At 37.3% G+C, this 23,246-nt stretch overlaps 1 protein-coding gene across 3 annotated transcripts in view; it reads left to right on the top strand.

Moving 5' to 3' along the window:
* Positions 1-23,246, top strand: part of LOC132132764 (astrotactin-2-like) — a 498,987-nt gene that overhangs the window by 234,108 nt on the left and 241,633 nt on the right. For all 3 annotated transcript variants that reach the window (XM_059545295.1, XM_059545288.1, XM_059545303.1), the window contains one exon: positions 19,425-19,526. In XM_059545295.1, the coding sequence (XP_059401278.1) occupies positions 19,425-19,526 (102 nt within the window). The remainder of the gene's footprint in view (positions 1-19,424; positions 19,527-23,246) is intronic.

Raw genomic sequence — 23,246 nt, 5'->3', positions numbered from 1 at the left:
TAGTGGTCATGTAAATGAACAGACAAAATGGATAAAAGGTTTTCCTGTTTTAGTTGAAACTGGTGTTGTTGAGTTATGTTGACTTATGTCACATTGACCCTGTGACTTAGTTTCTGGAAGAGGGTGGGGTGACACACCGGTGTGCAATTATTAATAAATGGCCACTGCTTATTCTCAGTGTAGTGTGTGCATGCAGGCCAAACAGAAGTTGACTGTCTGTGTGTTTAGTTTTTATCCTCCGTTATAAGAACCGGCATTCCCAGCTCTTTTGGGGATGGCTGCACCAACAGGTGTCTTGTAAACACCCCGTTATGTTGAGTTCATACTACACGATTTTAGCCCCAACAAATTGGTGCTTGCCCATGAAATATCTGTCATGCTAAATATCTGGACCTGTCTGTGATTCAAAATCCTGCTGTGTGAAATTAGTTCTGGCTGAAAAATACATCTGTGATGACCTAAAGCCAATGAGAGAGCAAGATACAGGGCAGCGGGAAGTTTGGGGAGGAGTTATTTCCTTATCACTTCTCGCATGCGTTTAGTTTTGCAATGTCCGTGTATTTGACAGATATTGCATGTTATTCACTTCATCTGTGATAAAGTATGCAGCGAGAGCATCACTACCAGCAGCAGAAAGTGTCCGACTTGATGTCTCCACTTTCAAATCCGCCCCCGACTGCAAGTGGTTACTCTCGCCAATCAGTCTGTGCAGTGGTGCATGAAGTCGAACACACCTATTGGCTCTCCATAACTACCTGAGATAGACATGTTTGGCTGTACCTCGGGTTTAAAATGCTTTTAAAGACATTTGCTGCACAATGTCTAATAGTGTACAAGAAATTATCTTCCCTTACAGAAAAAGAAGTATACTTTGAATTAAGTATATCAATCAAATCAATGTAATGTACTAGTGTTATATTTCTAAGTGTGCTATTTCAATAATTCTTGGAACAGAATTAGAATTAAGTTTAAATGTGTTTTTATTTTTAAGTTTGAGTAGTAAAGTTAAATAGTTTTTTTTTTTTTTTTTTGTAGTTCAAGTAAACTGAAGTTTAAACATGTACAGTTAGTTTACTTGCTTTATACTTTTAATTGATGAAAATACACTTTGAAGAGTACTCACTGTAAACCTTTAATTTTTCTTTCTTTTCTTAAAACTTGTTTTTAAGTCAACCTAACATTTTACTTAGAGTTGACAGAGTAGATGTTAACTCCTCTGTACACAACCATATAAAGTATTTGCAGTTGCCTATACAGCACAACTGCTCACTAGGGTTTGGAAAATATCTTATATCTTCATATTATTTAGATGGAAAGCTGCTGCAATTCAATGCCACTGTAAAAGGACAAGTGAAATACATCACACAGACATTCTCTGGCAGTAAATTGATTCAGTGAAAAATAGGCCCACAATCAAATATGTATTGAACAGATCCATTTTGTTGACAAAGCACTTGGTTTATGAATACATTTAATAAGTGTCTTGTGCTGTGTGTGATCTCAGCATGAATGCAGTGATATTTCATCTTAAAGGCTGCTGCTTTATAGGCATGTCTTGTGGTTCTGTTTCCTTTTTTTTTTTTTTTTTTTTTTGCAGAAACTAGATCTTCCTGTCTTGTTTTGTTTATGCGCATGCTTCTGCATCTGCAGTTCATTTGTGTACAAGATTAACAAAATGTGTAAGAATCATAAACTTGTGTGTATTTTTGTAATAATCGAAAAGAAGGAAAAATGCCTCAGGTTACTTGACTGTAACCCTGTTCCCTGAATAAATGCAGGAACTAGATGTTACATTTAATTAACACTGATGAGAACATTCTCTGTTTGATCCACTGTGAGGCATGGAACATGCCAAGAGTGATTGAATTATGGTAGTCAATGATGATATTTCAAATTACCAAAACAAACACGCTCCTACCACAAAAGGGACTCACCCCTATTTTGATAGCTCCGCCCACACATACCTATGCAACCAAGGAAACAATTATGGCAGAATCTGCTTTATGAAACATATTATCTTGCTTTTTGGACACACTTTGGGAACTGACACTGGAGGAGGTTTAGATGCTCCAGGCTTATAGGGTGTGGAAATGTATGTGTCTTTATCATATCTGAAGGGAACGACAATAAGATTGCAGATAAACATACAAGTGAACATGACACATGAACATATTCAAGCAAAAGCCAGCATATATTATATCTGTGAAACAAAACAAAACCAATGTTATTCACCTATCGAGAAGAAACAAAACAAACTCTGCATCCTATTGCAGGCCTCCCCGCTCCTTGAGTTCTCTCAAGCACTAGAAAGCTGATCTGATATTTACAAGGGTCCTACTTCTTGCCTTATAGTAAGCCTTCTTTTTTTATTCTGCAGACGTTTCCCTCTTTTGTTTTTTTATCCGCCACCTCTATTTTTCTGTCGTCGCTCGGCTAATGTCCGTCCTGTGTACTCACTGAGCACTCTCTCCTCCACATCTTGAGTAGACATGTCTCTTACTGCTGATTGGCTGCAAGTTTGTTTTAGTACTCGGCCCGACTTCTTGAAAACGTTTTTGGAAAAATATATACCTCACCTTTAAATAACCTCGGTAAGAGACATCACTGGAATGTGTAACCGTGAGAGGTTATAAATAGACATGAAATAGACACACCTTCAAATTATACCTTTGTTTGAAGACATGTCTAGACATGCCCACAGTGAGGCAATGAGGTGCAGCATCTCATTCCCACTTTCATCAAGAAGATGGCCTCTCCAGATCCTTTGGACTGGATGGCCGTCTAAGACAATAACCCAGCCTGTGAGGGAAGCATCTATCATTATTGAGATGACAACACATGCCTAGAGTGGGACCCAAGGTAAGAATGGTTTCTTACCTAGGGTCCCACTCTAGGCATGTGCTGTCTGAACTACATAGGGTATGAAACCCTTGGCATGTACTGTAACTCTTTTCTGCATTTGGGGATTGGCCCTTGGATGAAATCCCCTGGCTCTGAGTCATAACTGAAACGGTTTCATGTGCAGGAGTTATCAGTTATCATAATCATAAGTTATCAGTGTGAATGCAGCCGCCATGAGACCTAGAACATTTTGAAAGTAATGGACAGTAACTTTTTGGCATAGCTTGATACTTTAGAAAGGGATATTTAAAAGATGAAAAATAATAATTAGTAAGATTCCATAAATTATGAATAATTTATTGTTATTATGTGAATTATATGTAAACATGTAATCAATAAAAATGTAACCGTGGTCTGATTCTGAATATTTTAAAATGTAATTGAATCTAATTACAAGTACTTAGTTTTTTGGAATCTGATTATGTAATCCAGATTATATGTAATCAGTTACTACCCAGCTCTGTATTGTGCACGCACACACACACACCAAAGATGAAGAAACCTGAAGGTGCATTTCACGTCTATTTATAACCTCTTACATTCACGCATTCCAATGATGTCACTGACCAAGGTTGTGTAAGTCAATTTTTTTCATGTTTCCTACACGTTTTACAGCCGGTCAAATTAAGAATGTTCTCATCAGTGTCAATGAAATGCAGCATCGAGTGTAGCTTTGGATAAGGAATGTGTCATGGCATATTATTTGAGCTATTTTATCATGGCTTAAGTTTGACAGTACTCATACCTGAATGCTTCAAAGCACAAGTGCAATGCTGTTCTGGGTCTGCTACAGAGCAAGTTTACTACATCAGAAAATCCATACATATGCAGCTGGTTATGTTATGCAAATTTTAAAGTGTGTTAGTTTGCAAATCATGCATTATTAGTGTGAAAAGAAACAAATGTTGATGGTGCTTTAATGCTACTGAAATGGAAACTGCAATGGGCAAAAGCTGGGTTGGCCTACAAAAAAAAATACTTGCAGTATTTTCCCCATTACACAGCATACTTTTGAACTGGACACCTGAGTTTAATATGCAAGGTTAGTATGAGCAATGGTGATACTTGATACTTGAAGATTATTATTCATCTGTGCAGTCTTGACCCTGGAAACTAGCTTCAGATCAGAGATTCAGTTGTTGGTGTAGTTTTTCAGATCACCCTTGCAAATTGCTTTGATGTTCTTCTTTTTTTTTCTAAATAATTTTCACTCAATGACTCGACTCCGATCATCTATATATACCTCTTTGAGCATCATCTCTGTCTTTCTCTCTCAACTGTTATGTGGTGTGATCTGCATCTCAGCCTGAGATGCTGTTTGGTTTGATCTTTTGAGATGTCACTCACACGCCCCCTTACACAGGATAGTTGTGTGGTTCTCTGCTTGCTTTACTTTTTAATAATTGTCGTTTGAAGCATATACTGTACATGAAAGACAATACACTGTGATTATAAAGAAAAGAAGAAGAAGAAGAAAAAAAACATTTTTCTATTTACAGTACATTCTTGGGTTTAAAAGTCTAATACCTCTAGTGAAAATGGACAATTAGAGTAAAAAAAAAAAAAAAAAAACCTTTACGTATATATACTTTCATGTATACACTACTAAAGTTAGGGATATTCGACTTTCAGAATAAATTTCTGATTGCACCTAAGATGCACTATAACCTTTACAGATGGACCTAATTTGACCTTCTTTTGAATGCACATGTTCATCTTTTCAATGTTTCAGTACTTATTGCATAACATGCTGTTCTCTAAAAAGGTGATTTACCACAAAAATCACTGATCCATGTCTGATCTATGAATATTTAAACGGTCCTCTTCATCATGCTTTTCACATTTTGGTATCATGAGACCAAGACGCCACCTAACAATTGAACCACAATACCTGGCCATTGAGAGACTTCAAACGGGATGTTCTCAGAGCGAAATTGCAACTGAGTTTAGATTGTCACAGAGTGTCTTCAGCAGGTTGCAACAGAGGCAGTGATAAAAGCATAAGAAAGGCATAGAAGCAGACGTCCTTTAGCAACATACCATGCTGATAACGTCTTCACCCAAGTGTCATGTCTGACCATTTTGTGGATGACAATGCCCCAGATCATTGAGGTTGCATCATCAGGGAATGGCTGCTGGAGGCTGGGGTACTTCAAATGGAGTGGCCTGCACTTTCTCCAGACCTGAATCCCATAGAAAACATATAGAATCAGCTGAGTCGTCATGTAGAGGGTCATAGCTCTGCACCCCAAAACCTGAAAGACCAAAGGGCAGCCCTTGAAGAAGAGCGGAATGCCATGCCTCAGCAGATAAAAAGTCGACTTGTGAACAGCATTAGACATTGACATTGACAATTGACATTGACATTTTTTTGTTGTGGTATACACAGCACAGTTGTTACTGTAGCTTTTGTTATAGCTTTAGTTTCAATCAATTATTTAAGTTGAAGAAATTACCATTGCATGCTTATACTTAAATGCCCTGCTTTCATGATATAATATCACTGTAGCTTTTTCCATTTTCCATAAATTCTAACTAAAAGTCTAATACCCCTAACTTTTTTTGTGAGTAGTTATAGTATATACACACACACACACACACATATATATATATATATATATATATATATATATATATATATATATATATATATATATATATATATATATACAGTACAGACCAAAAGTTTGGAAACATTACTATTTTTAAAGTTTTTGAAAGAGGTTTCTTCTGCTCATCAAGCCTGCATTTACCCACTCCCTGGTAGCCACACATTTAGTTTTCACATTAGATACATGTATACGAGAAGTTGAAAGTTCCATCGTGATAATGTCCAACAAATATGGCATACTGATAAAACATACTGATAAAAGTGTACGAGTGTATAAAAGTGTACAACATGGATATAAGCATCTGCGAAATGCATAAATGTAAATACACAGTTCAGGTTATATAATTCCTTTTTTGTGACGATTTTTCTTTCTTTTTTACATCCCAACACTGTACAGATTGCATATGTTTGCATGAACAGGCAAGAGCAAAGACTCAGCATGCCTCAGCAGGTTTATAATTAGAGTGTCATTCTTGCCCTGGTGGTCCACATGTAGAATACACAGAACACCTACAAGTTACAAAGCTATTTAAATAAACCAGCAAATACATTTGAAGAAAAAAAAAAAAAAAAAAAAAAAAAATATATATATATATATATATATATATATATATATGATATGATATGATATGATTAATAATGTTTCTCCTAAACACATTTATTGGTGATGTTTTAATGTCTCTATAACTGTAGGCTAAGTATCGATAATTAAAAATTTAAGAAAAAAAGCATAAGTAGTATTAAAATTTGTTCTATGTATTGTTTGTGTTATGGGAATGAGTGACATTTTAAAATATTGAAGGTTTTAGAGGAGAGGTGGGCTGTTTCTTTTCTAAGCAATCAGACTTACAATTATTATTCAAATGCAGCCTGGCTGTTTGAGTGAGCACACAGTCAATTACTGTTGAGTGTCAGTCATATATTTGTCAGTGCATTTTCTTGAGTGCATTTGATGTTTCATTCATTTGTAGAAAATAAGAATAGAACAACCCTGTCCATTAATATGCCTGTTCCCCTAAACGAGCCGTTAATCAAAGTTTGAAGATGCACATAAACCAGATGAGTGGAGTAGCAGTCGGTGGAGGCTGGCCCAGCCATAAACATCACACCTGCTCTATGGCACCCATCACAAATAGCTCAACAGTGGGCACCTATGATTCTAGAGCATAAAATGTGTCAGATGTATTTGTAGACCACTTATACATTTACTGACCTCACCTGGGGTGGTTGCTTTTATTGCAAGTTGTTGTCTCAATCTATTCTGAAGATTGCACTCTATTTCCATCAATTAGCAGAACCCAGTGGGTATAGAGAGCCACCGTAAAGAAGTAGAAGAAATTGGCTTCTGTCAAATCATATTTGGTTTATACTGCTCAAAGAAAAATTGCTAGGCTTATTATATTTGTGTATACAACCAAAAAACTTTATATTTGAGATCAAATTTCACATCTCAAGCTCAGATGTTTAACAGCTAGTTGCTCTTACTTGCTCTGCAATTATCTCTGTACATTTCATACATACAAAATTTGGTATGCTATCATGAAAGGGTGACATGATGACATTATCTAGATATGTTGAATCTTTTATTTGTCTTCTTTTAAATCTCTGGAACATGACTGGGTACTATAGTAGCAGTGGTTTTGTCATTTTCTGTGTTCGATCTACCTAAGTGTCGCTTGAATGACTTTCTGAAAATGATCCAAAAACATCCCTAACTCACTGATTCCCAACCCTGTTTCTGGAGGCACACATTTGCGATATCTCCCTTATCTGACCTATCCATATAAGGTTTAATATGATAATCAAAATAACCGGGTGAATTTTATTGTAAAGAGTTTAAAAATGTGTACTGTTGGTATGCCTCCAGGGACAAGGTTGGGAAATGTTGCTCTAAAGGGGTGATCACACTGCACTTTTAGTTCCAATAACTGCCATTCATATGCATGTGAATGCATGAGACCGGAAACGCAAGTGAATGCTAAAGATTTTGCATTTCGCTGCATTCCAAAATTTACGTTTGGTGAACTCTGACCTGCGAATTCGCATCATGTGAAGACATGGGACCAGTAGAAGATCGATACGTCACTGCGTTACCTCTCTATAAGCGCTCTCTATAAGCGCTATTTGATATAATACATCTTTAAAATATTATAAAAATATAATAACAAAGAAGCTGAATGGTTCGCGGTGTCAATGGAAACATGAACAGATGGTACATTTGAATGTGGACATATTTTATATTTTTATATAGCTGAGTGTATGTATACATATATATATATATATATATATATATAGAGAGAGAGAGAGAGAGAGAGAGAGAGAGATAGTACAATATAATAAGACGCTTTCGACTCTGTCGCAAAAGACAGTACAAGCAGTACAACAGTTCCCGCCCATATTCGCAGTGGCGTTTAAAAAAATTGTGCACGTTCAAAGTCTAGTGTGACCACCCCTTAACTCATGCCAGGACAATTAGCTCCAACCTTCTTGACTAAAAGATTCCAAGGCCCTGTCACAGTTGGCACACTTCATGTCTGTGGTCTTGTGGACTTACAAAGGCCACCATTTGTGTTTCTGACTGTAGGGTGTCAGACTCATTAGTCATTTTAGGTTTCAGAAGGATTCTCAGCAGCCTTCCACCCGATAAAGCAACATTACGTCATGAAAGTTTGGCTCAAAGGAAGACAGCAAGGGCTTAGGGTTCCTTGGGATGGGGCCTAACCTATTTATCCTTAAGACCTTGATTACCTGGTTAAGGTGTTTTAATTAGGATTGTAACTAGAATTTACAGGACCTTGTCCCTACAGGAGCAGGATTAGACAACCTGGTCAACAACATTGCAGTCAGATTGTATCAGTAGTTAGCAACTCTAGCCCTCAAGATCCACGGCGCTGCAGAATTTACCTCCAAACCTAATCAAGCACACTGCCTGCAGTTTCCAAGTAATCATGAAGACTCTGGTTAGATACTTGATTTGGGCTAAACTCTGCAGGTCAGTGGACCTCGAGGGTTGTCCACCCTTGAGTCTTTAAATGATTGATAAGGTAGGCTATTTTTAGGACCAACAAAGTATGCTGATCCAGGAATATTTCCTACATAATGTAATATTTCCTACTTTATGTCTCTCATCAATATCCTTGTGTAATATGATGAGTGTGATTCTGCAAAGTAGAACGTGCTTTTTGATCATTTTGTTGGTCTTGGAACAACATTGTTGTCAAACAAGCATAAACCTGAGCATGTAATATTTTACAGAAGCTTTTAACTACTTGTACAAATTACTATATCATTAAATCCCATATAACATTTCTAGCCCTATCTCTAAAATTGGCTGATAGGAATGATTTTTTCCAAGTCCAATAAGAATGCTGATCCAGGAGCATGTCCTACTTGGCTCAATAACGAGTGGTATCCATCCTGTAAAAAGCTTTGTGCACATTTTAGATGTCTCCCTTATCTAACCCATCCATTTCAGTCTTTACTTAATGAGCTGATGAGTTCAGGTGTATTTAAGAAGAGTAAAAAAAAAAAAGAAGAAGTGTACTGTTGGTATGCCTCTTGGAACAGGGATGGTGATGTAATGAAAACATGTCCCCCAAGACAGTGCTTTCTGAAGTGCTCTTTTCCCAGATAGACATTTAGGGATATGTCTACTCCACTGGATATTGGCTCACATAGGATGGGAACACCAGGATATGTTCATGCTCCCTACCAGACGTGCAGTGTCACTGCTGCATCAATACTTTCAGTTTCAAAGGATATATCAATGATGTGGAGTAGCTTGGCAGTGGTTTCCTTATAGTAGTCCTTTCAGAAGTGGTTTTAACCACAAGTTGTATATCCACACTGGGGATCCTGTATTGCTTTTTACTTTGAAGCTGTAGAGGTGAACTGTCCATGGTGCTGAATCTGAGCTGAGCAACTTTTTTTCTTTTTTTTTTTTTTTTACTTTGAGAATGCTCCAATTTCTGACCAGATAGACTCATTCAAGACTAAATGAGCTGAGCAGGTGTGACAGCAATTCACTTTGATCCTGAGAGCGAGAGAGAGGATGGGAAATGAAAGGAAATGTGTGAAGGGAATTGACAGGCCTGCAGGCAGATGAGAGGTCATTTGACTGGCTGCAGTGTGGCCACATCTGCATGTGCATTTGGGTGGAGATCACCTGTGAACTAAATATACTTTCATAGCAGTCGAGGACCTGTGGACTAAAGATGCTGTACAGCAGATTGTGGTTGACTAATTTCAAAGAAGAAAACAGATAATAGGGCCACATTTTGTGTTTTGTTTAAAATGAGAACCAGCTGAGGGTCATTTAACTATATGCACATGCCTATAAGTGCATATAAGATCTAATACCTTGCTTTTATTCAACTGTTATAATATATCATATAAGAATGACCACCATGTTTTACTGACTAATCAGTAACCACTGATTTCTAATGTACTAAAAGGCTTTACAACTGATGCCTTCAGAATGCAATATTCAAAGTACTTATACCATGTTGTTTAGTAGCCATACAGAGCAAATTATGCAGTTAAATGCATTATTTTGCTCTTCGTAATAGAATGAAGTATAAACTCCCTAGTTGTTAAGAGACAAACAGAGGAGGTAATTTCATCGAAAATGATTCCTGACTGAGGCTTTCAGTCTCCACCAGAAGCCAGTGGTGTGTTTAGATTTTCAGCTGCACCGCTGGGTCACCGCTTGTCAAAAATCAGCCGCTTCCACTACCCCTGTCTGGATTCGATCAGCTGTTGAATGCTGGGAAAACGACAGGACTCAAGCTTTCAAAGGAAAATAAACCCAGACTCCATTGTGTCTCTCAGCACCTCGTATTCTCACAGTCAACTGTCAGAAAAGAAACATTAACCTTGAATTGTGGTTATTTTATTACACAGATCTATGTTTTATTCAATAATCATTGAAACTTTCCCTCAAAAAAAAAATAAATAAATAAATAATAATAATAATAATGTAATGACCATGGAATCATTAAATTGCTATTAGAGTTCTATGGCTGTCAGTTAGCAAGTGTGGATCTCACTAGAAATGAGTCATATGCAAAATGATCCATGACTTCTCTTATTAGAGATATTAGAGTGCGCTCAAAATGAAATATGTCACGCAAACATGTTGAGGAATAAAAGACAGGTAGATGTATTATGTATAGAGCTGTTTCCACACAAAAGCAGTTTATACTGTCTAAAGCATCTCATTACTGACATCTATTCAGAGAAAACAGCCTGTTGTCTATCCAAATTCTGTTTTTAAGCTAATTTTAGAGGCTCATCTAGAGGAAGGGCTCAGGCTGTATTGCCTCATCAAGTGTCATTTAAAGGGGTAATTGCTTAACATGGCAGTTTTTACACTATTTATTTATTTATTTTCTGTTATGTTGGTGTTTATCTTTCACTTGTATGTTGTAAGTTACACTGGGTAAATACAGCTGGATAAAACAAAAATTGTGTGCATCTTCAATTTAGGTTTAATCCTCGCCATAGTCGCAGTGAGGCATAATTTTCTGTAAAGATGTTTTGAAGGGACATGGACTGTATAAAGGTGTAAAAATGGCTATTCTATCTATCCATCCATTCCTCCCTCCCACAGTATAAAGAGTCTGACAGAACGTTGTATTTTTTTTTCTTAATGCTATTTTTGTCAAAGAAATTAAATCTGCAGTGCTTTGAAACATGTATACGGGTTTCATTAAAAGCGTCTCTGTGTGGTCTTTGGTCTGAGACGTCCCCACAGACTCTTCTGATGTGTGTTTTGACTGTTTGATCCTGGGGATCAGTCGCCTTAATCTCTTAATCATTCATAGCGAAAATGTATTCAATCTGACTGTCTCCACTGGCAGCTCTCTCTGTTTGCCTTTTTGAAGAGCAAAGAGCATTGTTAATAACTGACTTTAGTCGAGCTATGTCATCCCTGTACTAAACAGCAGTCCGTGAGGAGCATTTTGGTGAGAACAACCACAGAAAAAATTAGGATGTTCACATGACAGCAGGAGGGAAAATAATGAAACTGCAAGCCAGTGTGCTTTACCCTCCAGGGAAACCAAATCCAGATCTAAACCTCTATGATGTTTCCCTCTCCAATCTAAAGTCTTTATCACTGTTAATAGATCTCTGTCTGTCTGTATTATTTTCATTCCACTCACAATTAAACAATTAAAGCCTCTCAATCTCTCTTCCATTCGGAAGAGACTAGAATTAAAATGTCTCCAGGGAGAAAAGAAAAGAAAAGAAAAGGAAAGGAAAGGAAAGAAAGAAAAGAAAGGAAAATAAAAGAATAGAAAAGAAAGGGAAAAGACCTATTGCGCTGTGTAAGATGAGTTTTGAACAGATTATTGTTTTCTTTTTGTAAATGAAATTGAAATCTATTAAATATCTGTGTGTTTTTGAAATTTTGATGGAAAGTTATTTTACAGCAAATTGGATTTTGTGAAAGAAAATGTTCACACAAATGAAAACAGTAATTGTGAATTGGAAGGATTTTTTTTTGTTTGTTTTGTATGTAAAAAAATACATACAAATGTGAAAAAGTTAAATGGGTATGTATAATTTTGCAAGGCACTGTGCATGCATATATATATATACATACATACATACACACACACACACACACAAACACACACTCACTCACTCACACACACATACTCTTCCCTACAATTTATTTGCAGGAAGAGGATGTGATGTGAAATGTTTCATGAAGTCCTGCAGAGGCTCACTGGGGTTTTTTTTCTTTTCCCTGTGCTGTTCATCATCCGTTTGACGTGTTCTGTGATTGCTCTATACTGTAGTTAGGAGAACGCCTCTCGAGTGCCCTGCACTTCATAAAGCTCTGTGAAGTGTGTGCTCCCAGCATGCAGTGCAATCAAGCAAAACCACTCTTTTAATTCCAGACGCTCAATAATCCTACAGGCCTTGAAAGAAAACCTGCTAAAGGGAGACTTCAGGAGCAATTTCTGCCTCATTTCATCACACATGCTAATTTTGTTTTTCCAAACAGAATTTGTTTACTGAATCAACAAGAAAACCCATTTGTTAAGATGTGAAAGGTAACCGAGGCGTTTCGTCAGTAATCTCTCTTTATTCATTAATGTTAACCTCTCAAGAAACGGCCTTTCTTATTCTTCACTTTTCATCTTCAATTCTAGTTCTTCATCTCTGTTTTCTCCCCGAGTTCAATAGCTTTGATCATTTGTTTCAAGTATGTTTCCTAACGCACAACTAAACTCGATTGGCCTCTGTTTGAGATGTAGGTGGATTTGTCTGGTAATTGGCTTTACCGCTGCAGGTCTTTCTTTATTAGCATGTGATTGTGTTTGGGGTCCTTCGAGTCGCGGGCAGACAGCAGTGTTCTATTCCTCAGAACTTGAGTAAATCATATCACAAGCATGAAGTCATACTTCTGTTCTTTTATTACACCAAATTTACAGTGATGTATTGGACATATTTAGACATTTATTTAGACTTTTATTTAGACGTTTTAAAGAAATGCATTGACACATTAAATTGATCAAATGCTATCTAAATGGGGACATTCCATAGGCGTAATGGTTTTAATTCTGTACAAACTGTATCTCACCTTACACCAACCCTACACCTAAACCTACCCCTTACAGAAAACTTTATTTTTATACCAGTTTTACAAATAAGGACATCCCCAAAGGGAGGTTTTTGGATATTTTGTCAGGTTTAGCTCACTTTTGGGTACAAATTTGCCCCCAAAATATGGGTATTTTTTTTATTGTTTGTATATTGCACAATATGTTGACTCCTGTGTAAGTTGCAGTGTTACTGTTGGATGTCTGAACCTGGAAGTGAAAGACTGGACCTGTAACGTTAGGTGAATGCTACTGTTCTGTAAGATAATATGTAACACAGTCGACTTAAACTTTCCTGTCTCTGTCCTGATTTTCAGTGCATAAAAACAGACTGTAGAATGTTGTTGTTGAATTTTCCAAGTCTATGAAAAAACCTTCCAGTAAAAGTGGTGTGATTGTCTGTGGAATCAGGTGTGAGTTGAGTCTCTCTGCATGCTTCATGTAAGAGGCCTCATTTGTGTCACACAAGGAGTTGGTTTTAGAACAGAGAGACACAGAGAGAGAGAGAGAAAAGAAAAAGATATTAGCTTTTTAAAACCAGGCATCAAGATACTTTTTACACCACAAATGTGTGACAGCTTGGGAAGTTGCTTTTTAGTTTTGCTTGGTGTGATTGTTTAATGAGTGTGATTGTTAGCTAGAGATAATGAACTGAAATCAAAAGACAAAGAAGTAAATTATACATACACAGCCAGAGATATCAGTAAAGAGACAAATAAGCATCAGATAACTGTAGGAAGTCTAGAGGTGTCAGTAAAATGAAACATTTACATGAACGCATTTGGTGGACACTTTAATGCACTTTTATTTCAGCACAGGCCTAGTGTGTATATATATATATATATATATATATATATATATATATATATATATATATATATATATATATATATATATATATATATATATATATATGTATACATACATACATACAGTCATGGCCAAAAGTTTTGTCAGTCACATACATTTTGTGTTTTGCATGTTTTGCAAAGTTTGCTGCTTCTGTATTTGGAGATAAGCTTATCATACGTTTTAAAGGCTTTTACGGGCAAAAAAAATAAAATAAAATATATTTGGATAAATATTTTCATTTATCCAAACCAACTTACAATTGCTATATATGTCAGAGGTCGCAGGCCTCTCGAGCAACTAGGGGTTAAGTGTCTTGCTCAGGGACACATTGGTGTCTTACAGTGGATTCGAACCCGGGTCTCTTACACCAAAGGCATGTGTCTTATCCACTGCGCCAACACCACCCCACCATCCCAATAATATATATATATGAATGTATATGAGTTCAACCTCTGCAATTTGCTCTGGCATGCTGGATATTAGCTTCTGGGCCAAATCCTGACTGATGGTAATCCATTATTGCCGTGTTAGTTCTCTGAGTAGATCACAATTTGTGGGCTTCTGCTTGTCCACTCGCCTTTTGAGGGCTGACCACAGGTTCTCTATGGGATTAAGATCCGGGGAGGTGCCTGGCCATGGATCCAAAATTTTAATGTAGTGATCTTCGAGCCACTTCTTTATCACTATTGCTTTGTGACATGGTGCTCCATCATGATGGAAAATGCATGCATCATCATTGGAAGAAGTCGCTCTTGCAGGATGTTTTGAAGCATTATTTATTCATGGCAGTGTTTTTTGGCATAATTATTAGAGTGCCCTCTCCCTTGCATGGTTGAAAAATCAACCCCACACATGGATGGTCTCAGGATGTTTCACTGTTGGCAAAACACATGACTCATGGTAGCGTTCACCTTTTCTTCTCCAAACAATAAATTTTATAGATATCCCAAACAATCAGAAGGGAGCTTCATCAGAGAAAATATCTTCGCACCAGTCTTCTGCTGTCCAAACCTTGTTTATTTAAGTCGTTTTTTTTGTGTGGCTTCTTTCCTGCCCTTCTTGACACCTGGCCTTTGTCCAAAATTCTTTGGCTCACTGTATTTGGAGATCACATCGACCTGGTCATTTGTCACAGCAACCTGATGTAATTCCGGAGCAAGTTCTGCACTGGTGGTGACACGATTCCGTAGCTGACTCCTCAGGAGGAGACGGACCTGGCACTTGCTGGACACTCTGGGATGTCCTGGAGACTTCTTCATGCAGCCGATCCTCTTTCTTTGAAGTTGTTGATGATTCGGTAAATGGTACTTTCAGGTGCAATATTCTTTGTGGCAATTTCCTTGCATGTGAGGCCATTTTCATGCAAAGCGATGATGGCTGCACTTGTTTATTTGGAGGAAACCATTGCTAACAAGAACACAATGATTGGAAGCACTTCTTCCCTCATTTTATATCATTCTGCTTTTACGAACTAATTAATATGATAGTGATGTTACCTGACCAGTACTGATTCAAACTTTCATGTGCTGCTGATATGATTAGTCAATTAATGTTAGCTGGTCATTTTGTGCCAGGATTAAAAAACAGTGAAATTAGTTTTTTCGTGAAAAGTTATTTTTTTGGGCCAATGAAGCTTATAGCAGTTATTTAAAATGCATTTGATCACTCTACGCAATCTAGAAACACTGTGAATGAACACCAGAACAGCTTAAGCAGTAAACTTAAGCAGTAAAACCAAAGCCAGCTGCGAAAGTCTAGCCATCGCCACAGAGGGCGACAGAGCTGAGGATCACCCCTGAGCTGGAGCCTCATGGATCGTCTTACCAGGTGGATTTAATTGACTTTTGTTCAGAACTAACCAGTCTTCTTCCATCATCTGAAATCTCTGTCTGTTCTGTTACAGCCAAAGAGACCATTTTTTAACTATCTGTCTTTCCCATCATGATCATGGAGATCATGCCCAAACTGTTTGTCTGCCCTGCCCCTGATCTGTCTGAACTGTCTATCTGCCCTGAACAGTCTGCCTTACCTGTCTCAACCATCGAGGTTGATCTCTGGTGTTTCCAGTGCTGGGAGTGGCCATCTGGTGTGGGTGGGAAGCACACACCATCCCTGAAACCCCGGACTCCTCAAAACTCCCACCAAGCCTCCCTCTCCCTCTTCCTTTTCATCAGTCCTCACCACCACCTCCGCTGTCCCCTGTCAGCCCTGCTGCTCACCCTCAGCCCTCCATCTGTGATGTGGCTTTGCCGTGGGTTTGCCAGTCTTCATCGACGTTGTGGCTGGAAGATCCCTTGTCTCCACCTCCAGCCTTCGAGTTCCAGACTCCGCCTCAGCTCATGAACCCAGAGGCTTTCATCATGACTCATAGCTCCCTCATCTCTGTCAGGGCCCATCAGTCCACCAGTTCCACCATGCAGGCTTCCTTGTCCCTCTGGCTCCACTTCAGTCGTCGTCAGTCAGTTGTCGACCCTCCATCACCTCAGGACCCCACTCCTTTGGCTGTGCCTTGTTGATCCATCCCATAGGCTCAGTTGGGCTCCTCCCTCCCTCCAGCTCCACCTTGGTCCTCTGTTGCTCCGGCTACACCGCAGCCTTCCAGATCCCTGCCTATGCCTCGGTTGCCTGATCCATCTGTTTCGCCTTGGCCCTCCAGATCCTCCCTGTCCCTGGCTCATCAGCTCTCCATCTGATCTACCCTGAATCCTTCTGCCTCCATTCTGTCTTCTACTTCCATCTGATCCACCATGGTTCCTCCCTACATTGTCACCACCTTGGTCATTGACTTGCCTGCCTTCCTGCCTGCCCTCTGCCATCCCCTGTTACCATCCAAACATCACTTGTTTGTCCTCCTCTTTAGTCACCTCCTTCCATTTTTAGTTTTGTCACAGATATGGACATCTCTTCTGTTTTCATTTAGTTTCTGTCATCCTTTGATTAGTTCTTTCAGTTCACCTGGGTTTTTATTAGTTCTCTTTCTCACCTGTCTGTCCCTCTTTATCTCACCCTACTTAAGTTCCCCTTTCAGTTCAGTTAGCTGCCTGTTTGTAGTTGTGTATGCTCCCTGTGTTACCCTGTGTTTTGTAAGAATCTTCATCATCTTGAATAACTATTAAATGTTATTTGGATTACCTTTGTCTTCATGTACCTCCCTTCACATGAACGTGACATATACATAATGCATTTATAATAGAACTGTACTGAAACTGAGTCATATAACAGTTTTAAATAAATAAAATGCAGATATCTGTTGGTGGCATTTACAAAATTGATGTTATGTACACAATATCATATCTATAGGAAATAATACAGAAAAATGAAAAGTATTATTGAAAATACAGGGGTGTAATGATACACTAAAATAATGTTTTCAGTAAAAATTATGTTTTTGGTACAGCAGTGTGTTTGTGTCTCTGTATGTGTGTTAAACAGTGGTTTACCAAATAAACTATGGCTCTGTCTTTAAATATATTCATATTGCATAAATGGGGAAAAATATTTTAAGAGCTTCCACTTTTGGATGCGAAATATTGTTCACACTACTTTAAGATGCGATTCTCACTATTAACTATTAAATATTAAGTACGACTTCTATCTCAATAAGCTCCTAATTTGCTGCTTATTAATCATTAGTTAGGTAGTTGTTAATTTTAGGCATGGAGTAGGGTTAAGGGATCTAAAATAAGGTCATGCAGAATAAAGTATTAACACGTGCTTTATAAATATTAATAAACAGCCAATATGCATACTTGTTAATAGTTAGAATTGGTCTTTAAAATAAAGTGTTATCAAACTATAATACTGTAAAATTTATATTGTCTACTTCTGTTTTACATGCATGTGTGTGCTGGTCCTCGTTCAATAAAATCTGTTTAGCGTAGACTTGGTTGCGGTCAGGATAAGCCTTTATGAACAAATTTCTAACATTTACAGATAAGGATTTAATCATTAGATATAAGTTGTGTGCTGAGGAAAATCTGAAATTCATTAAGCAGCACACTTATCGGGGGGACAAGCTATTAAACTATATGCTTATGAGAGAGTTTGAAGTGCTCAATATAAACCGTGTCATGTTTAGGGCAACAGATAATGCTCTTTTTCAGCATCAGCTCACTCTGTGTTTTGATTACACAGTATGTGTCGTATCATGCCAATAACCTGACTTCCACTCTTTTCTCTTAATGATCCAACTGACCAAATAAGATCTGGCTCACTCTAATCGCTAATTAAAACAGGCATCAATAATAACATGACCTAAACTCCCTAAACACAAATCAGGTACACTCCAGCAAACACTCTCCTCTGCATACTCGCGCATCACTGAATGGCTGCAATTGAATGTCTATCATTTTAAGAGTCCAGATGGAGTCTCTGCGGAGCACTGAGCTGTAAGTGTGACCAGATCGGGATCCCAGGGACGAAAGCAAGTCTCAACATATACTGACCTATCACAGCGCTTTATGGATGTCACAGCATTCATTAATCACAGACAAATCATCAAGAATAGTTTCAGAACTGCCGTTCTGTTTTATTAGGGCCATTAAATGTTGAAATCCAAGGTGACACTGAAAAGTATTTTTCAGAGTAATTCAAAGTAAATCCTTTGCTCATAGTTACTTGGTTCAGCCTTTACCAGTGCAATTATCACTATTAATGTTTGGAATGCAACTCATTAACTTTAAAAGTGAGTGAATGAATAAAGGGTAACAACACTTTTTTTAAAAGTATGCAGTGGCAAAACACTTCTGAATCATTTGAAAACTATTAGTTAATAGTTAATTCATAGTTTATAAACTTTTGTCTCTACATTGGTAGTGCTTTGGACAAATAGTGAGCTCTTCATTCATGGTCATGGTAGTTAATATTTAGCATTGTTTAACTGGCTCATATGTGTCTAGTTAGATCATGTTTTATAATCCTTTTTAACAACTTGTTAAACATACCCAACTAATGTTAAGTATTTAAAGCAGTAGTAAAGTAGTTGTTAATGGTTATCAGGAGTACAGGAGCTCTAATTTTCAATTGCCAATAACCAACCTTTATTAGACATTAATTACATTACATAGGCAGAAAAATGTACAGTGACGATAATTGCATAAATAGTGTATGTTTTTGTGTCTATACAAAGGTATGTTACAGAAAATGCATACAAATACTCATGATGTAAAGTCATTTGAAAATATCAGGTGTAGGATACAATAAGTAAAAAAACAAAGGATAAAAACATTATCAAACTCTTAATAAGCTAATAAAGAAATAATTAGTAAATTACAAGTGACAATGAATGAAGAGCCCATTGTTTGTACATAGCCTATCAATAGAGACATTCTATTAATAAATTATGAATGAACTACAAACTGAGAGTTTGCAAATGATTTATTAAGTGTATAAAGTGTTTGTGACAGATGTGCGAGATGATAGAACTGTCTGTGTGTTTTTGTGTGAAGCTGGAGGCGTGTTGGGCCGTCAGGGAGATTCTGGATCTGAAATGGATGATGACACTCAACTCAAGTTCTACACGGAGCACAGGGGCCGGCGCCGCAGCAAAGGTAACTGCCTTTATTTACCCAACATACACTTACATCAGTCGCTTTGCACATGAAACCATAATAGAGATTTCCAACCACTGCCAAATCTCGGAACGCTCGATTCTATTTTTTTCTTTTTTTGAAAACCGAACATTTCTTAAAATATTAGGGGTTATTTAAGGTTAATAATTTAGATCATAAAGGTTTCAGCTGTGGAAAAAAAAGAAGTGGGAACCCTTTCCATGAACAAGTGAGTATTACTCTGGTAGATATAGACTTTCTTATTTGAAGTCAATGAATGCAAAATGTTCCATAATATATCTTTACTGTCATCTTATACGGCGATTAAGGCACCTTTTACGAATAGGGTACACAAAATAGAGCCTGAAAATTAGTGAATATTTTTTTTTTTGTCAGTAGTTAGCCAAAATATGTTTTTGTAAAGTTGTGTGAAATATAGCAGAAAGCAACCATACTTTACTGTGCACAACAAACAAGCTAAACTATGTGAAAGTATGCATTGAAAGTCAAACATGTAACTGGATAAACATTTACAGCAAACTCACTTAAATACTTTTTGGCAGGTGTGAATACATCCGACCTCAATCCGACACAATTGCAGAAAGCACTGTGCCTTTTGAGTTAACAGACTCCCTTAGTTGGAGCTGCCTTATGGGAAACTGTTGTGTTTGCTACATTTGCTAATTTAGCCAATGAAAAATGAGTGGTGGTTCAACCTGGAGCTCTTAAGAGACACGCTGCCTCATTGACATTTGGGCAGATTCCTACATATCACAGCTACTGGTGAAGAGGCATAAAAATTATGTTGAGTGGGGGGGTGGAAGTGGTGTTTATGGGCATTCGAGCAGTTAGTTGACACTTGCGAAAGCCTGCAATCGCTTCACTATGTGCGCTGTTTTTTTTTTAAGTTTCGCTTTTCGCTTTCTTTATACCTAATAAGTCTTCTGTGCAGTGCCATTGTCAGTATGCCATGGTAGGCACACATGAGAGCATACTCTCTCCGCCGGAAGCGTCTTGCAGCACTTCTTCAAAAAATCCTTTTTACAACATCGTATAGATGACATTGTCTCATCTGATGTTCAACATTGTATTTGGTCCAGACCAAAGCAAGTGAACTAGCGGACTTTCCTGGTGTGAATACACCCTAAAACTAAAATTAAATCAATCAATTAATCAAAGTTACTAGTTGTTAATGTTACTTAAAAAAATAATCATAATTTAAATAAAATAAAATACAAATATTTTACAAGGCAACATTTCTAATTTAATTTAAAATACTAAAATGAATAAATGCAAACAAATAGAATCTACATAGACATAAAAAAATTATAAAAAGTGCTAAAAACTGACAACAAACCTATTACAATTAATTAATTAATACAAAATATGAACAAAGTGTATTTGATGATATTAAAATGACACCAGTTTAGACGTCCACTAATGTTAAAGTGGTGATTCATGAATCAATGCAGCAGATTGCATCACAAACCTAAAGAAACACATCAAACAAAGCCAAATTGATTTTTCGGGAACAAAGATCTCTCAATGCAAAGCTGCTCATCGTGTCTGCAAAAGTGGTGGAGGAGGAAAAATCAGCCGCTCCCTGTTGTTATTTTACCAGGAATGAGAGACAAACAACTCCTGGTAGAGATGATTAGCCCAGCGTGTAACATCAGAGTCCTGCAGTCACACTCATCTATCACCAGCTTTCAAAATGGCCCGCTGAGAATTCATGATGATGCACAAAGCGGCGCCTCACAAGAGACAAACATCACTCTCAGACTGTTTAATCGCGCAATGATGAATTTAATACAGAAATATGAACTTTAAACTTTAACTGTGTTTCAAAGCCCAGTGAGCTGTGTACCTGTTGTAGACAGCATTTTAGGCTTCATATGCACTCTTTAATGCTGTTCTTAAAAGCTAGGCAGCATTTTCTCAAAGTCATTAATATTTCCACACAGTTTAGGCTCTTTGTGGGGGGAAAATGTGCTTCTAGAGCTTTGCAAAACTGCAAAAAATACAAATACGTACATTTCAATGCAGTTTCCAGCTGAAATGAACACTAGTGACAGTAAAACACCAACAACCTTTATGTTTCTGTGCAGTTCCTTGCACAATATGCATGTTATGAATTCATACTGTACATCTTGATGTTTGTACTAGATATGTTTGGCTTTTCTGATGTAGTAAACTTGCTCGATAGCGCACCCGGTAGAGTAACCATTGTGATTCGAAGCACACAAGCATGAGTCCCATGAAACACAAGTTACAATAAAAGAGCTCAAAGGCACGTAGAAGCGATAAAAAAAAAAATGACATGGTTGCTTCAGCAAATGTGTTTTATCTAACATTTGCTTTTGTTATCACCATCGGTTAGGTTCAGTGAAGTGGTATGTTAAGTTAATTTCAAATGTGATACACAAAACCTTTTAGCACCACTCGCCAGACATTTAATTCCCAAACTGTCACGATACATACAACAACCAATGTAATAAAACATTGTAAAATTCATGTTTAGCTGTTACAGAGAAAATAAAACATGTTTATCTCCACTCACTGGACATTTCACTTAGTGAAACATGCAAAAATCTAAAATAATGATATATTATTGCAGACATGCTGCAACAGGCCTGGGTTGTTTCTAACACATGCTGCTTCCATCACACCTCAAATTATGTTGTGTGTTCAATAAACTGAGGTAGTGAAAATAATAATAATATTAATAATGTTATTATTATTGTGCTGTTAAAACTAATATAGCTAACATTCCTAAATACTCCTAAATGCTAATTATTAAACTATATAACAGGTTAATAATTTGACACAATTCCAGCTTGAGTGGAAAACCGTTTCACAAATCTAATTTATTTATTTATATATATATATAATCATATAAGACCTAAACTTAACTACCTAACTGACAGTTAATAAGCAGCAAATTAGGAGTTTATAAAGTCACTGGTCACAAGGCGGGTTAGCATGTGCAGTTATTTGCAGTTGTAGATATTATGACTGCAGACAGGAAGCATCTTTATTCTTTGAAGGCTGTCCAGATATTGCACTGAATGCTGAGAAACACGAATTTATTTTCGGCAGCATACTTATATTGCCTGTTTGTTTTGAAAGGCTCTCAAAACCATGAAATGGACTTGTTTTGTACTTTTCCCTTATAGTGAATGGCTTGAGACTGTGATATTATAGTCCTCCTCCCAAAGCAATCATCACTATTGTTATTGCTCACAGTTCTTCCACCAACTCCAGTTGCACCTTTTCCCACACTGTTTGTGATACGGATGTGAATGATACTTTAAATCATACAGCTGGTGAGAGGTTTGTTGTTACTTTTCTGAATGGTCGAGCTTGCCATTTTTACCAGGAGAATGATAAAACCCATAACGTACATTGAACCCAAGCCATATCTACAGACCATAATATAAATCATAGAGATTTGGGGCACACAGAACATTTGGCGGTGGGTTTTGCACATGTAACAACCACCTATTTATTTATTGTATTGACAGTTATCTTTTGTAGTGTGTTCTCCCTTGCAAAACTGCAAAAATAAAAAAGAAGAAAAATAAATTGCCAAGCGAATTTTATTTCGCTGAGTTTCAGCCCTTTTCATTGTGGTGGTGTCGGTCTAAATCGACCTGTATCAAAAGCTGCAGTGATAGAACTGCTGAAAACCAGGAGCTCTGAGCAGAAGGGCCAGAACAG

Source organism: Carassius carassius, chromosome 4 (genome assembly GCF_963082965.1).
Source record: "Carassius carassius chromosome 4, fCarCar2.1, whole genome shotgun sequence".
NCBI lineage: Eukaryota > Metazoa > Chordata > Actinopteri > Cypriniformes > Cyprinidae > Carassius > Carassius carassius.
Note: the sequence above shows the minus strand (reverse complement) of the source record. Positions and strands in the feature narration are given on the sequence as shown.